The following is a 15,334-nucleotide window of genomic DNA, read 5'->3' as shown; positions in this document are numbered from 1 at the left end:
AATTCCACCCACTATTGGATCACTCATTAATGTCTAGTCTCACGCCACGTGTTAATAAGAGTGCAAACCTCACCTTACAAGCCGGTTTTGTGAGATTAAGTTAGGCTTGAAGTCCACTTCTTAACAACATTAAAAATGTTTTCTTTGTGGTGATCTCAAGGAAAAATTGTAGATAGAACAACCCCCGAGATTTATTGCTAAATGGGAGTATAGTATGTGTGTATTACACCACTCCCAATGAACTAAAGCAATCACTTTGAGCTTAGTTTGTTGAATGCAGTCATACTATGGAGTTTTTGAGTTTTTGGACGTTTTCTGTGGGCATACATCTCTTGAGAAATGCGTTTACCTAATGGTCTATGTTGATGATATGGTTATTACAGGGAACAATGCCACTAGTATCTCTCAACTAAAGGAGCACTTATTCAACCATTTTCAAGGTAGAGATCTTGGTTATCTAAAATACTTTATGGGTACTTAAATGACTCAAAGGAAGGTATTTGCACAAAGAAAATATGCTCAACACTTTAGAGGAAACAAAGTTGGAAAATTGCAAGCCTAAATTGTCATGCATCCAAATCAAAAAGTTGACCGTAGACCAAGGTGAAATTTTCTCAGATCTAGAAAGATATAAGAGGGTGCTGAGAAAAATCATTTATCTCAGTATATCAGGATCTAACATTTCTTATGCTATTGGATTTGATAGTCAATTCATGAGGAATTCTTACATTGATGATTGGAATGTTGTAATTTGCATTCTAAGATGCATCAAAAAGACTCCAGAACAAGGATTGTTGTATGAGAACAAAGGAAATACTTAAATTATAGGGTATTGTGATTCAGATTAGGTCAGTTGCCCCATTAACAATTGATCAACCACCGGATATTTTATATTCATTGGAGGGAATATTCTCTTCAAGAGCAAAAAACAAAATGTTGTTGCCAAATCCAGTGCAAAAGCTTAATATAGATCTATGCCTTTGGCCACTTAGAATTTGTGTGGAATAAACAATTTCAAGAATTGAAGTTTTGTAAAGTTGTGTAGATGAAGTTGTATTTTGATAATCAAGCAGCACTTCATATAGCTAACAATCCTGTATTTCATGAGAGGACAAAACAGATAGAGAGATCAATTGTCATTTTATCATGGAGAAGTTGTTGTCCAAGGAAGTCCATGCGGGATTTATCAGCTCTAACTACTCGTTCACACTAAGTCCTTGAGAAGGCCTAAAATTCAGTTTATATGTTCCACATCTGGTGCATATAATTTATATGCTCCAGGGAAATGTTAAACTTATGATTGTTATTGTAACTAGCCAATAGTTGAATGTAATAGGATATAAGGTTTTCTTATATTGTTCCCTGCTGAGCAAGACACTCATTGATTTTTTTATTATATCCAAATTCAAGATGCATCAAAAAGTTTTATCATATTAATTCCGTGCAACTTAAAATATCAATATAAAGAATCCTATCGTTAAAACAAATATGATTGATTTCATATTTGAGCAACATTGTCAAGAAAATGAAACCTACCTTGTCTGGATCAGATGTGTCCAATAAAAGACTCTGAGCAACAGATATGATTTCTTCCGAATGATCAGTGGGAATTCCAGACCTCAAAAGATCAAGATTGATATGTACAGGAAAATATCCAATATCTATCAGAAGTTTAACAGCTGAGGAACTTGTCTTTGCCAGACCCAATTCCTTCAGTATCTGATAGCAACACAGGAGAATTTATTAAATTCATCTTTAACAATAAACAACATTCTAGAGATGCATTATTATTCAATGATTTTATACTAAACTACAAAGCAAGGATCCACCAAATCATCCTTTCTCATGCCAAGATAAGTAATTGCTACTGGGATATGCATAGCTTCACAGTATTTTATTTGATCCAATTCTTAGTTATATAAATATATATTGAATCTCATTCAAAGTTCTACACTTCACTGTTTTCTTATCGCTTCATATTTTTTGCAGACAAAAAGAAAAACACTAAGCACCTGTATGGATGGATTATAAAACACTTACAGGAAAAAAAATATTTAAATAAAACTCTCCATGGAGCATAGAAGCTAAGTTAGAGAAGCTATAATATGTAGAAGTTCTCTCGTATCTCTAAATTTTCTCTTTTAACTTGTGCATAAGCTAATTTTAGCTTATGGAGAAGTCCATTTGATTTTTTTCTTCTTATTTTCTATACAAGTGCTTGTAGTCCAAACAAACCCTAATTGCTGCAGTGGTACATTAAATCAAAAAAATTTATGCGGGAAAAGTTACCATCCCAGCTGTTTTTCTTTGTTCGTCACTTTTACATGCATCAATAGCATATGCTACAAGTGACTCAATTCTACTCCAATTATTCTCATCATTGGTCCATGAAGATTTCGGAGGTTTATCTTGTAAAGACATGGACTTCACAGAGGCCAGTAATTCAATAAACTCTTGAAATTCTTTCTCAGCAGCCTCCTTTGCAAGCTTCCTGTGAGAGAGCTCCTCAACCTGTTTCAAAAAAAAATATTTTTTTTATTTTCATTTCTCAAAACAACTAGTAAATCAAACCAGTTTAGTTGAGGAAGAGTTAGGTTCGAAGTCCACTATCTAAGGACAGTCCGTACAGTAAGTTATCGTCACATTTTTATGGCAGTGGTGGGAACTAAGATCAAGTTCGGAGGTAGTTAATAATTAAGATTACGTGATAGAAAATAACTCGTTTTATAATGACAAATCTATTTTAGTAACCCTACAATGACACCTATGCAAAGAAAATAACTCTTGCAGTCATGTATGATAACCACAGCCCAAAAATCAAATAGATTCTGGTTGAGCCTAGGTCATATCAGAATTATTTGTAATTATAATTTGTAATATTTTTATTTAATTATACCGTTTATTGGGCAAATATTAGATTAGTGTACTTATTTATTTCCCCTTTCTTATTTTTACCACTTATTGTATCAAGTATGATTCCGAAAAACATAATCCATATTCCTGCAAGTCTCTATTAATATATAGCAATTTCATAGAAATCCGAGAAAAGATTTGGGTATAATCCTATTATTCAATAAAAAAAAAAGGAGGTACCAAGCTCTTACAGCAAGCAAAAAGATGACGGGAGCCCATTGCTCCTATCCAAAGAGGGGCTCTCCTTGCTCACTCAATACAATCAGAATCAATACCCCATCGTCTTCCCCCACTGACCTATTGACCTATTAGCAACATCATACTAACAGAGTCTCCTCTAACAGAATTCCCCTTCCCCGCCCCAACATATGCATTAACTGAAAGCTAACTCAACATTAATTCTCTTTTCCACCTAGATTCATTAATTCTCTTTGTCTCTAGGAAAGTAAGTATATCTCAGTGTAATTACAGAGTTCCGTAATATATTTTAGGTTAAAATACATGTCAGTCCTCGTTTTTATACCAAAATCTCAATTTGTCCTCATATTTTTATTAGTCTCAATTAGGTCAACATTTTTGTAAATCAATAATAATTAGGTCATTTTTGTTAGTATGGAACTAACACAGTTAAGTAGGTACCACGTGTCAGTTTCTCGTTTTTTTGAATTTTATAAACTTTTTTTATATTCTTTTTTAAAATTAATTTTTTTAATTTTTTTTGAAAAAATATTTATGCCATGTGTCACGTCTGTAATGTGCCACGTGTCAATCTAATATGGTGACAAGTGTCAATCTAATATAGTGACACGCGTCAAATCATTGTATGAATCTCAATTTGATCTTCATATTTGTTAATTTGATTTGATTTCAGTCCCAAATTTTTTTTAAAATTTTCAATTTCATGCGCTCCAAATTTAGACCAAATTTTACTTTTATATAATGTTATGATTATTTTTATTAAATATTTTAATAATATTAAGTGTATTTAATATTAAAATTTTAAATGTATTTATTTTAATTTGTTATACAATTGTTTTAAAATTTTACATTTGCATTTATAAAATTGTTATTTTTAAGCCAATTCTAAAAAATTGTTGATATTTAATGTTATACAAATATTTCAAAAATATAAATTTATAAATCTATATATTTATAATTTTAAAATAAAATTAAAATAAAGTTTAATGTAAAATATATATTTAAATAAATTTAATATTGTTTAAAATTTGTAATAGAAATATCATTTGTAATAAAAGTGTAAAATAAGATGAAAAAGGGTTTTGGGATTAATCTCCCTTGTGTAAACCCTACACAAAGGATAGTTTATTTATAATGATAATGGGCCAAACCCAGAAATACATAATGGACTGAGCCCAACTACTAAACAAAATATTATATCATCTAACATTCCCTCTGGTGCATACAAATCGTATGTACCAAGCTTGTTATAAAGATAATCAATTCTAGGTTCTCGAAGAGACTTAGTGAAAAAATCTACTAATTGATCACTTGAGTTGACAAACTCAGTCTTGATGTCCCCAGATAGGATTTTTTCTCGAATGAAGTGACAGACAATTTCAATGTGTTTGGTCCTCTCATGAAAGACAGGATTAGAGCTAATGTGAAGAGTAGCCTGATTGATGAGTGCCATTTGAGTGACATCTCCAAATTGCAATTCTTAAAGCAATTGCTTAAGTCAAACAAGTTCACAAGTAACTAAAGCCATAGCTCTATATTCCGCTTCTGCACTAGATCTTGCCACAACACTTTGTTTCTTACTCTTCCAAGAGATCAAATTACCACCAATCGAGACACAATATCCAATCAGCATCTGAATAGCATACAACTTTTGTATCAGAGTTGGGATCATATAGTAAACCTTTTCCAGGAGAGCTTTTGATATACTTTAATATGCGAATGACTGCATTCCAATGTTCTTCACATGAGAAATTAAGGAATTGACTCACCACGCTTACAACAAAGGAAATATCAGGACGAGTAACAGTAAGATAATTCAACTTTCCAACTAATCGTCTATACTGTTAAGGATCTGAGAATAGCTCCCCCTGTTTAGATAGAAGTTTAATATTAGGATCCATGGGTGTTTCTACAGCTTTAGAATTCATTAACCCAGTTTCCTCCAAAATATCCAATGCATATTTCCTCTGAGATATGACAATACCACTATTGGATTGTGTTACTTCAATACCCAAGAAATACCTGAGTTTTCCAAGATCTTTGGTCTGAAAATGACGACAAAGATGTTGCTTTAAGAGGGAGATGCCAAGGTTGTCGCTTCTTGTGAGAACAATGTCATCAACATATACTATTAAGTAGATACATCTAGCACTGGAGTGACGATAAAAAACTGACTGATCCACTTCACTGCGAGACATGCCAAATTGTTGAACAACACTACTGAATTTTCCAAACTAGGCCCGAGGAGACTGCTTTAGGTCATATAAAGATTTGTGAAGACGACAAACCAATCCAGAAGACTCCCCCTGAGCATCAAAACTCGGAGGTAGCTCCATATAAATTTCTTCATTCAAATCGTCATTGAGGAATGCCTTTTTGACATCAAGTTGGTGAAGAGGCCATTGTCGAAGAGCAGCCATGGCAATGAATAAGCGAACAGATGCCATCTTGGCCACGGGAGAAAAGGTATCACCATAATTCAAACCAAAGATTTGTATGTAACATTTGGCAATAAGACGAGCTTTGAGACGGTCAACAGTACCATTAGGGCCAACTTTGATGGCATAGACCCACCTGCAACCAACAACAGATTTTCCAGATGGTAATCGGACAAGATCCCATGTTCCACTATGCCTGAGAGCACTCAATTCATCAAGCATGGTCTGATGCCAACCAGGGTGGGCTAATGCATCACCTAAAGATTTTGGAATTGACAAAGAGGAAATAGACGAAAGGCATGTATAGAAAGATGGAGAGATTCTATGATAACTCAAAGTAGCATAATGAGGGGAATGATTACGGGTAGAACGCATACCTTTACAAAGGGCAATGGGAATATCAAACTCAGTTGTTGGAACCAGAGGAGACAAATAACTCGACACTTGATGTGAGTCATATGGTGGTGGTTGGCAATGGTGTCTTCTGCTATAAACTTGAAGAGGTGGTCTATCTGCAATAGGTATACTCGGAGGTGGCTGAGGAGAATCCGAGGTGGCACTGGAAGTGGGCACACTAGGAGGATCACACAACAGGGATATCTATAGTAGTAGATGGTGGCTCACAACGAGAAAAAGGGTGTGTGAAGTAAAAAGAAGACTCGTCAAAGGTGACATCAGTGAAGATAAAATGACAGTTGAGGAAAGGAGAGAAACACTTATACCCTTTTTGTGAGAGTGGGAATCCTAAGAAGCACATTTGTGTGCTCTCAAAGACAACTTATCCAGGCCAGGACTAAACATGTGGACCCAAAGACTTTAAGAGGTAAAGGGTAAAGAGGGTCGTGAGGAAATAAAATAGAATGAGGAACTTGGTTATGCAAGACTGAAGAAGGCATGCGATTAATAAGATAACAAGCAGTAAGAACCGCATCACCCCAAAAATATGAAGGAACTGCACCATGAATTAAAAGAATGCGAGTTGTTTCAATAAGGTGTCTATTCTTGCGCTCAGCCACTCCATTTTGTTGGGGTGTATAAGCGCATGATGTTTGATGAAGAATGCACTAAGAAGCCATAAAATGTTTGAAGGATTGAGAAAGATATTCACGACCATTATCACTCCCAAATTTCGAATAGAAATCCCAAACTGAGTTTTAATTTCATGAAAGAATGATTGAAAAATAGAGAACAACTCAGAACGATTTTTCATTAAATATAACCAAATACATCTTGAATAATCATCAATAAAAGTAACAAAATACTGAAAACCTAAAGTAGATTTAACACGACTAGGTCCCGAAATGTCCGAATGAACTAATGCAAAAGAGGACAAATCCCGTTGTGAGACACTACAAGGAAAAGAACTACGACTATGCTTTCCTAATTGACAAGACTCACACAACAAACTAGATAACTTGGACAAGCTGAGGACAAGTTGTTGCAGTTTGGCAAGGCTGGGATGACCAAATTGTGCATGATGAAGGGATGGTGATTCCATAGCTACGCCAACATGTGAAGGAGGACGAAGATGACACAGACCATGAGACTCACATCTGGTGCCAATCATGTGTCTCGAACTCCGGTCCTGTAAACAAACAGAATCTTTGGTAAAGGAAATAATACAATCAAGAGAACGAGTTAGACGACTGACGAATAATAAATTGAATGGAGACCTAGGAACATAAAGAACATGATCAATGGATATGGATGGAAAAATGTTAACAGTACCAACACCATGAGATGAGACTCTAGACCCATCAGCCATTGTAACTGAGGGTAAATGATCCGAACACGACAAAGAAGAAAACAAAGATTTGTTACCAGTAATATGATCTGTGGCGCCTGAGTCAAGAACCCAAGGACCAAGAGAATCAGAATGAGTCAGGCCAACAAATGATGTACCTGTGCGTGCAACAAAGGCAGATGTAGTGGAACTAGAACTCTGACGTTCCTCATACCATTTGAGAAAGTCATTGAAAATGGCAAGGTGCCATGCGGTATCAGATGAAGCAGGATCCACAGTCGTTGATCGGGAAGGAGGATCAGAGTGAACCACTGCAGCAGACCGAGGAGGACGTCCATGAAGAGCATAACACTTGTCAATCTTGTGGCCTAACTTGCCACAATGGTCACACTTGGGTCGTCCCTTTCCCGGCTTGCGAAAACGATTGCGATCATCCCGCTGAGAGGCCAAGACTGAGGAGTCATCAACACAAGTAGATGTATCAATAACTTGTCTTCTTGGCATGCGTAAAAGGGCAAAACTAGTAGCAGTGAAGTTGGACACAACAAGAGACCCAAAATCTGGTCACGAACATGGGAATATTCATCGGAAAGACCATGTAATGCCAACAACATAAAGAACTTTAATTGTTGCTCAAGTTCTTCGGCTGGAGTGGAGGCCGGAGGTAATAACTCATTAAACTCATGGAGAAGAGCATGAATTTTGCCCAAATATTCAACCATGGGACCAGGACTCCGCGGAGCAACAACCGTGAGAAGATCCTGACAAACACCATAAAGATGCTGAGTGTCATTGGTGTATAATAACTTGGCCTATGCCCAAACGTCTGAACATGTTTCGTATGAACGAAACATTTGTTTTAACGAAGAGGTAATGGTGGACTTAATGACGATGCATAATTGGGCATCAATTTTCGTCCAGCGAGAAACTTCATCTGCAGCAACTGTAGTTACACTCTAGGTGAGATGATCTTCATATCCTTGACTCTTGAGCCAAAGTTTGATATCGGATGCCCATGTCGCGTAATTTGTGCCATCTAACTTGTCAATGGATAAATGCACATTGACGTAGTTGGTATAAACAGAGGGTTCAGACAGAGGGGTGCTTGAAGACGACACACCCGAAGTGGCAGCGGAAGAAGCCATAGAGGGAGAAACCCTAAAAATTCAAGGTGCTCCGATTGAAACAACAACCACAGATCCAGAAAGAGCTCAAGAAGGCGACTCAGGCGAAGGTGATCGGCGCGGAAAAAGACCGACGATGCACCGTCACGCGCGGCGGAGAAGTGGCGGCTGCTGGAGCTTGCGGCGGCGCGTGAGAGCTCTGATGGTGGCGATCTCTACGGCGTTGGAGTCGCTTGGCCGAGACGAACAAAATCGTCTGGTCGTCGGTCAAACCTACAACTCCGGCGACGGCGGCGGAGGCGACGGTGACGGCGGCAGAAGCGGCGGCAATGAGCAGCAGGACAGTGGCTGCAGTAAACTAACCTAAGCTCTAGATACCATGTAAAATAAGATGAAAAAGGATTTTGGGATTAATCTCCCTTGTGTAAACCCTACACAAAGGATACTTTATTTATTTATAATCATAATGGGCCAAACCCAAAAATACATAATGGGTTGAGGCAAACTACTAAACAAAATATTATATCATCTAACAAAAAGTATCATCATAACATCTATATAAAAATTAAATTTGGTCGAAATTTGAAGCACATGAAATTGAAAATTTTTAAAAATATTTGGGACTGAAATCAAATCAAATTAACAAATATGAAAACCAAATTGAGATTCATACAATAATTTGACACGTGTCACCATATTAGATTGATACGTGGCACACTACAGACGTGAAACATGACATAAATATTTTTTTAAAAAAAATCAAAAATATTCAAAAAAAAAAGTTCAAAAAAAAATTCAAAAAAAAATCAAAAAATTCAAAAAAATGAGGAGCTGACACGTGGCACCTACTTAACGGTGTTAGTTCCATACTAACGGAAAGGACCTAATTGTTACTGATTTACAAAAATGTGAACCTAATTGAGACTAATAAAAATATAAGGACCAAATTGAGATTTTGGTACAAAAATAAAGACCAACAAAGTATTTTAACCTATATTTTATTACTTTATCAATTGGTGTTTAATTAGATAGTTGATTCATCATAGTAATTACCTAGTGCTCGCAAGTACTGGATTTATACTACTACTCTCTGATCCTAGTTTACAAGCAATTCATAATGAGTAAAAATAAAACACCTAAAGCAACAGAAGACTCTCCCACGAGCAAATGAGCAACAAAGAAACTAATACATCTACCTGCCTACTCGGTCGAGGTCCATAAATGGAACGAGATCCTTTAGTCTCCAATACAGTAAAGTATACTTCATCTTTTGATAGCAAGAGATGAGCGGAATAGCTCTCAAGGGGCTCGGTGCTGCCAAAAATTATCTGCAGAACAAGCAACTCAAGTAAGGATAAAAATAACATGTTTTGACATCTAGTCAATAAATCGTATTACCTCAGCCAACTCTTCAACTGTGACAGACTTATTCTTTTCTAGGAGCTCAACCCAAGCATATTCAAGTAGAGATGGGTCCTGTTGCATGTCATCCAGAATTTAGTAATTGGCAAATGTAAAGAGTTATAAATTAGCTTATATGTTACCATCGCCATTGTGGAACACTTGAACTGACCATGTTATCCTGGGCCTTTAGTGCAAAATCTGTGATATCTGCTTGGTCAAAATTATCAATACCAGGAACGATATATGTCACTTGCTGCAGTTTGATGGAAGAAGTGACACCATTCTTCAGCCCAACAAAACCAATGAAAAGTTAGACTACACATAATCCAGCAAAATTTAGCATGTATAAAAATGCAAGATCCAACACCTAGCAACCTATTAAACATGCCGCATTATGTTGTTTCTACTAGAACCTGATCAGAAACCATCCAGTTCTTCTTGCCATCAGGTCTCTGAGCTACTGCTAGCAATACTCTATCAGAATCCTTCTTGAATTCCAAAAGCAACCCTTTTTGCAATGAACGGTTTGCAAGTCTATCCTCAACAAGCTCTTCATTCAACAATCCGGTGCTTCCAAAACCATAAAAATAAATCAATAATTGAAGCAATCAAAATGCTAGAAAATACAAGATCAAGCTTTCCACAAAAATTACAATTCATGATTTTTATGGCAGTTATTTCAAATATGACTCTAGGAACTTAAAAGTTTGAAACCACTATATCTTATTAACAATTTTGAGGTAACTTAAAAGTTTGAAATCACTAGATCTTATTAATAATTTTCCTGTAAACAGAAACAAAAACATAAACAAATAAAAAATGAAAAGACAATATTTTCAAATTTTGTATATAATTACTTATTCCTCCACAGAATTTCCTTGACAGGAGTTTTTCAGAAAATTGTTCAGCTGCTAACTTTTCCCGTTCTCCTTTAAAATAAAAACAGAATACCATTTTTGGATCCTTGAACATGAAGCACGCTTTTGTTTGTATATTCTTTTAAGTCACTAGCTTACAAAGCCTTTGCATGACAGACAGCATCAGCCTTGCTCCTTGGGTGATTTGGTTCCCAATAGCATGTTAGAAACTGTTATTTTTCACTGGGCAACAAGGTTCAAATTAATTTAACGCTCTCTTCTGTTATGGAGAGAATGTGAAGAAGTTGATATTGAAAAGTTTCAAGCCATTTGTTTATACATAGAATAGCTTGCAGAAAAACTAATTTTGTTTCTTTTTTATTTATTATCTAAGAAGTGCTTATGGAGATGAAGAAAACTTAATCCAAACATGCCTTATGTTTCAAGTCTGCAGTTTATGAAGGCACAAAGACAGTTGTTAGTCATAAACCTCCTACAGAGTTAGGAGTTAGTGAGTTTATTGGTGATTAACTTGCCTCAGAGTTAGAATTTAGTTAATCAGTTTTACTCCTCCTTCTGTTTAGTTGTTTTCTATATAAACAGTTTCTATCTGTATTGATACCGAAGTAGTGAAATAAAGAATGTTTCTAAGCTCTTGTTATCTGTTAAATCGATATTTTCACTAGAGTTGTTTATTTGAAATAGAAGATATGACAATAAGCCTTCCTAGGGAGAGAGTAGTAGAGTACCTGGAACCCGCGGCGGAGACACGCTTGTGGCGGCTTTTGCGCGCGGCATGGAGCTCTTCCATGACGCTGTCGAAGACGGAGTGGAAGGAGCGGCCGTGGATTTTGGCGCCATGACGGAGGGAGCCGGAGCAGCGGAAGCGAGAGGAGAAGAGGCGGAGGGCGGAGGATAATAGGGGCGGAGAAGGAGGGCGGAAGAAGGAGCAGGTGGCGACTGCCCGAACGGCCATGATGAAAGAAAATTTCAGAGAAGCATGGGTGGAGTGGTGGTGAGGGTGGTAATGTTTTGTGGTGTGTGTGGCTGAGTGGTGCAGATTCAAGCTAGCTTGCTTGGGTTTATATCTTGGTGACTTTTCTGGAATCATGCGATAAAAAATAATTTATTGATTTTAAATTAGTCGATTAAAAACCTTCAAATCAAATTAATTTGAACTTTTAGCTTAATCCAATTTAAACAAACCAATGGTAATGAGTTCTGATATCAAATTTATAATTAATTAGTTGATCACGATTATTTTATGTAAAAATAAAAAAATGTATTATTATAATAATTATTAAAACAAAAATAGTATTAAATTATAAATTAGTTATATGAAAAATAATTATACAATAAGTAATTTGAATAATTTGTTATAGGTAATTTATTTTTTCAGTATTTTTTCTTAATTCTGAATAGTTAACTGAGTTTAAAAAAATTATCTAAAAGACATATTTAGTAACATAAGTGAAAATAGATGTGTTAATAATAAAATTATTATTGTGAGACTCTTTTTCTATTTAAATTCTATTCTAAAAAGGGGTTTGGGTCTGGCCCTTTTAAGGGTTCAGAGTCAGTCCATTATGAGGACCCCTAAGACCCCTTTACGGTCCCTTACTCCTCATTGTGCTTCATTTTACAAAAAATATATCTCTTCCCTTCCTCAAACTCTTGAGCAGCTCACGTACAAATTTTTGCCTCCTTAAATTAGCGAATCTTCTTGATTTGGAACTGTTTGAACTCGTATCTCCAAGTAAGTAGACCCCCCAACCTTCTTATTCCAATTGTCTTGTTGTGGCTCTACCTAGGGTTCGTCCTAATAATCCTCTTGTGTTTTCGTGTGCCAATATTTTCAGATTAAGTCTGTTTCTAGAGTTGTGGTGTTCTCCTTGGGGTCCTGTTTCGTTTGGCTAAGCTTGAGTAAGGTAAGGGAAGCTAGAGTTTCACGTTATTTCTATTTTATGTGATTAGTGTTTCGTGGAATATGAGACAAGATTGGAGAAAACGTTAATTTTTGGTGTATTTCCAAGTTAGGGTTTCAAATATTCATGGAACTGTGATATTTGACATTATTTTTCATACTCTGGAGTCGTTGGGTGAGTGCCCTGGGTCGCTGGGCGACTATGTTCTTTTTCTAATATGCGCAATTTTAGTAAAATTGACTTTCCCGACTCATTAACCGTTGGATTGATCTCAAATTTTGACATTTGGTTCATAACATGCTATTTTATGGTTTAATCGGTTGGATCGTCGATTAGATATCTCTAGCTTGAGAAATGTGTCACGCATTACTGCAATGATGGTTTTGTGATAATAAATTTACTTAGGAATTTTGGTGTAAGAATTATGGTTGTGTGTTGTGCTTGATTGTATGGTAATTAGTAAAAACAAAATTCTGATTCTTTTAAGTGTCTCTAAATGCATTTTTAAGGCCCATTATGGGTTGTTTTCCCAACTCCCTTGGTTGCCCTTTGTCTCTAGAGTTTTCCCACTCTTTCACATTCAGACCACCATTTCATTAGCAAAAATAAAGAGAGCAATTTTGTTATGAACGGGATTTGAACACACACCCTTGAATTTCCAAAGTCACACAATTGGCATACATAGGACTCGAACCCAAGTCCTCTCACACAAACAAAGTACTCTCAACCACATGAGCCAGCACTTTTCCACGTCATGTCCCTCTGCATTAAATGCCTTAAAGGCTTCCATTACCCGCATTTATTAAATAACTTCTTAATTAACTATTTAATTTTCCCGGGTCTTACAATAATTCTCCAAGTATTTTCCTCAACCAAACAACTTGACAGGCACATGCTGTTGCAGCCACAAACTCTGCTTTAGTTGTAGATAAAGTGACAATTGGTTGTTTCTTTGATGACCATGAAACAACCCCTGAGCCCAACATAAATGCATATCTTGAAGTACTTTTTCTATCATCCAGATTACCAGTATAATCACTGTTAGTAAAGCCAAACAAATTTGTTTTTCCACCCTTTTTATAGAGCAAACCATAACTAGTAGTGCCTTTCAAATTGATAACGTTGTTTTCTACCTTTTATTAATGCTAAGTTTCGTGAATAAAATCAACTCCTACATAAGTTTTATCTTGTTTAATCCTCTAGTTTATGTTGTTTTTGCATTGTTTCGTATTTTAGTTGTTTTATACTTTTTTTACTTCTAATCTATATTATGAGTGTGTGAAATAAAACAATAGGAAGCAATTTTGGTGGAAGAAAACAAGCTAAAGCTCAAGGAAGCATGATTGGACATGAAATATTGACTTTTACACAAATAATCATGTCGAGGGGCACCGAGATCAAGTCCAACACTGCAAACATGGAGAAAGGACTCACCTATATGTATATACTACCTTGGACCACCCTTGGAAGGCCAAAAAACGACCATTGGGCACCAGGGTCACTCGTTAGGCGAGCTGGTGGCTCGCGGGGCAAAAATGACAGACCAGAACTGTAGTATTCGAGTCGTTGGGCGAAAATATGGCTTGCCCAGCGAGTTACATGTCTGGGAACGTCGATTTTAGGCCTCATTGGGCGAGAATGAAGCCGCTGGGCGAGAATATTGACCCCAATACGCGAATATGGTTATTTAATCATGTTTCTACGAGAGTATTAGGGGATTGCTCATTTTGCACGAAGAAAAACACCTTGGGTGCTTGGGAGAGGCTCTTGGAGGCTATTGGGGGTGTTGGGCAACTCTCCCTTCTCCTTCTTAGGTTTCCTTCTTCGTCCATGGAGGTTACCCCTTTTGGGTTGGAGAGGATGATGGGCTACGAAATTGAAAGCGAAGATGCGAATGGGAGGCGCAATTGAACCATGGAGCAGTATTCAAGAACCTTGGGAGAGGGATTGTTTCTACTTTATGGTTCCAATTTCTTCCCTATTCTTCAATTTTGTAAAACCCTAGGTTCTCCACCATGAAGAGCAATTTCTATTTGTTGAGATTCGATGTAAAACATTGAATTCTTGTGTAAACTTGTATTGTTAATTTATATGCTTTTCCAATTCATGTTAGTATTTGATTTCCATGCTTAATACTTGATTTGGATTGTTCCCATGCTTGAATTTATGATTCTTGAGGTGTTGGGAAACATCTTTAGAATCTAGATTTGAAATTAAATACCTAATGGATGCTTGTATCTAGGAACAAAACTTGGTTCATTAGTAATCTTAGATTCTTGAAACTAATGCATGATTTCACTTGTTGAGGATTCAAGCAATTGAAACTTAATGAGTGATCATAGGCTCAAAGGCTCTAGGAATATGATTTGAGTATTCTTATGAATTGATTTTAACATGAATATGGAATTGGGATAATTTAGAATGCATGAGAATGAAATGGTTGAAGTCTAATCTTGACAAATCGTAATTTCTTGTTGCACACCAACTGTTTCATAAAATACAAAAAGAGTTTTTTAGTATTTTTATGAACTTTGTGTCTAATTGAGTTGTGAATTGTGAAAGTTGTCACGCGTTGCACAAGTTCCTTGGGAGAGAATGATAAAATACTTATTACTTGCTATGTGCGACCGGTGCACTTGTCGTGTTGGTTTTTCACTAACACATATATCGAAGTATTCTTTTTGCAACTAAAAGATGAATTTCCTTTGGGAATTCCATGAACCTGCTAAAG

At 36.2% G+C, this 15,334-nt stretch overlaps 2 protein-coding genes across 3 annotated transcripts in view; both read right to left on the bottom strand.

Moving 5' to 3' along the window:
* The window catches only part of EMB2730 (Ribonuclease II/R family protein), a 29,208-nt gene extending 17,464 nt beyond the window's left edge, over positions 1-11,744 (bottom strand). The window contains exons 1-7 of one of the 2 annotated variants that reach the window (XM_028050716.2): positions 11,428-11,744; positions 10,235-10,391; positions 9,991-10,104; positions 9,816-9,893; positions 9,614-9,745; positions 2,290-2,511; positions 1,537-1,719 (exon numbers count right to left, since the gene is read on the bottom strand). In XM_028050716.2, the coding sequence (XP_027906517.2) occupies positions 1,537-1,719; positions 2,290-2,511; positions 9,614-9,745; positions 9,816-9,893; positions 9,991-10,104; positions 10,235-10,391; positions 11,428-11,654 (1,113 nt within the window). In that variant the 5' untranslated portion in view covers positions 11,655-11,744. The remainder of the gene's footprint in view (positions 1-1,536; positions 1,720-2,289; positions 2,512-9,613; positions 9,746-9,815; positions 9,894-9,990; positions 10,105-10,234; positions 10,392-11,427) is intronic. The other variant, XM_028050717.2, reaches the window with a different exon arrangement.
* On the bottom strand, positions 6,142-9,599 carry LOC146882214 (uncharacterized). Its single transcript, XM_085668380.1, has 2 exons — positions 7,452-9,599; positions 6,142-7,134 (listed from the first exon to the last, which is right to left on the bottom strand). Exons 1-2 carry the CDS (start codon positions 7,795-7,797, stop codon positions 7,097-7,099), a joined length of 384 nt encoding a protein of 127 aa, XP_085524506.1. The 5' UTR covers positions 7,798-9,599; the 3' UTR covers positions 6,142-7,096.
* Positions 11,745-15,334: the final 3,590 nt, after the last annotated feature.

Source organism: Vigna unguiculata, chromosome 10 (genome assembly GCF_037176805.1).
Source record: "Vigna unguiculata cultivar grain cowpea cultivar isolate G323 ecotype 2 chromosome 10, ASM3717680v1, whole genome shotgun sequence".
NCBI lineage: Eukaryota > Viridiplantae > Streptophyta > Magnoliopsida > Fabales > Fabaceae > Vigna > Vigna unguiculata.
Note: the sequence above shows the minus strand (reverse complement) of the source record. Positions and strands in the feature narration are given on the sequence as shown.

Coding starts and splice junctions, on each gene's coding strand:
- LOC146882214 (XM_085668380.1), bottom strand. CDS start 7,797: ATGCCAAGAAGACAAGTTATTGATACATCTACTTGTGTTGATGACTCC. Junction 7,135..7,451: donor TGCCTTTGTTGCACGCACAG/GTACATCATTTG, acceptor GTTTGTTTACAG/GACCGGAGTTCGAGACACAT.